This window comes from Mizuhopecten yessoensis, unplaced genomic scaffold (genome assembly GCF_002113885.1).
Source record: "Mizuhopecten yessoensis strain PY_sf001 unplaced genomic scaffold, ASM211388v2 scaffold6211, whole genome shotgun sequence".
In the NCBI taxonomy this organism is placed as follows: domain Eukaryota; kingdom Metazoa; phylum Mollusca; class Bivalvia; order Pectinida; family Pectinidae; genus Mizuhopecten; species Mizuhopecten yessoensis.
The window spans coordinates 1,296,492-1,298,495 of NW_018406436.1; the positions used below are offsets into that span (position 1 = coordinate 1,296,492).

The window sequence follows — 2,004 nt, forward strand, 5'->3', positions numbered from 1 at the left end:
TTATTTGTTGTAGGAGCTGGTGAGTCCGGGAAGAGCACAATTGTTAAACAGATGAAGTAAGTAATGATGCTTTCTGTGGTTCAGGACAAGAACTTGTTGGGGGATATATAAGGAATAGACTATGTTTAGATATGGGGATATATAAGGGATAGACTATGTTTAGATATGGGGATATAAAGGGGATAGACTATGTTTAGATATGGGGATATATAAGTGATAGAATATGTCTAGATATGGGGATATATAAGGGATAGACTATGTTTAGATATGGAGATATAAAGGGGATAGACTATGTTTAGATATGGGGATATATAAGGGATAGAAAATGTTTAGATATGGGGATATATAAGGGATAGAATATGTTTATATATGGGGATATATAAGGGATAGACTATGTTTAGATATGGGAATATATAAGGGATAGACTTTGTTTAGATATGGGGATGTATAAGGAATAGACTATGTTGAGATATGGGGATATATAAGGGATAGACTATGTTTAGATAGTGGGATATATATAAGGGATAGACTATGTTTAGATATGGGGATATATATGGGATAGACTATGTTTAGATATGGGGATATAAAGGGGATAGACTATGTTTAGATGTGGGGATATATATGAGATAGACTATGTTTAGATATGGGGATATATATGGGATAGACTTTGTTTAGATATGGGGATATATAAGGGATATACTATGTTTATAAATGGGGATATGTATGGAATAGACTTTGTTTAGATATGGGGATATAAAGGGGATAGACTATGTTTAGATGTGGGGATATATATGAGATAGACTATGTTTAGATATGGGGATATATAAGGGATATACTATGTTTATAAATGGGGATATGTATGGAATAGACTATGTTTAGATATGGGGATATAAAGGGGATAGACTATGTTTAGATATGGGGATATATATGGGATAGACTATGTTTAGATATGGGGATATATAAGAGATAGACTATGTTAAGATATGGGGATATATATGCGATACACTATGTTTAGATATGGGGATATATAAGAGATAGACTATGTTTAGATATGGGGATATGTAAGGAATAGCCTATGTTTAGATATGGGGATATGTAAGGAATAGCCTATGTTTAGATATGGGGATATAAAGGGGATCGACTATGTTGAGATGTGGGGATATATATGAGATAGACTATGGTTAGATATGGGGATGTATAAGGAATAGACTATGTTGAGATATGGGGCTATATAAGGGATAGACTATGTTGAGATATGGGGATATATATGAGATAGACTATGGTTAGATATGGGGAGATATAAGGGATAGACTATGTTGAGATATGGGGATATATAAGGGATAGACTATGTTTAGATATGGGGATATATAAGGGATAGACTATGTTAAGATATTGGGATATATAAGGGAAAGACTATGTTTAGATATGGGGATATATAAGAGATATACTATGTTAAGATATGGGATATATAAGGGATAGACTATGTTGAGATATGGGGATATATAAGGAATAGACTATGTTCAGATATGGGGATATATATGGGATAGACTATGTTGAGATATGGGGATATATAAGGGATAGACTATGTTTAGATATGGGGATATATAAGAGATAGAATATGTTAAGATATGGGATACATAAGGGATAGACTATGTTTAGATATGGGGATATATAAGAGATAGAATATGTTAAGATATGGGATACATAAGGGATAGACTATGTTTAGATATGGGGATATATAAGGGATAGACTATGTTTAGATATGGGGATATATAAGGGATAGACTATGTTGAGATATGGGGATATATAAGGAAAGACTATGTTTAGATATGGGGATATATAAGGAATAGACTATGTTTAGATATGGGGATATATAAGGGATAGACTATGTTTAGATATGGGGATATATAAGGGATAGACTATGTTTAGATATGGGGATATATAAGGGATAGACTATGTTGAGATATGGGGATATATTAGGGATAGACTATGTTTAGATTTGGG

At 32.8% G+C, this 2,004-nt stretch overlaps 1 protein-coding gene across 2 annotated transcripts in view; it reads left to right on the plus strand.

Annotated features, from left to right (window-relative positions):
• Nucleotides 1–2,004, plus strand: part of LOC110451828 (guanine nucleotide-binding protein G(i) subunit alpha-like) — a 41,714-nt gene that overhangs the window by 19,791 nt on the left and 19,919 nt on the right. For both annotated transcript variants that reach the window (XM_021500036.1, XM_021500037.1), the window contains one exon: nucleotides 14–56. In XM_021500036.1, coding sequence (XP_021355711.1) covers nucleotides 14–56 — 43 coding nt within the window. The remainder of the gene's footprint in view (nucleotides 1–13; nucleotides 57–2,004) is intronic.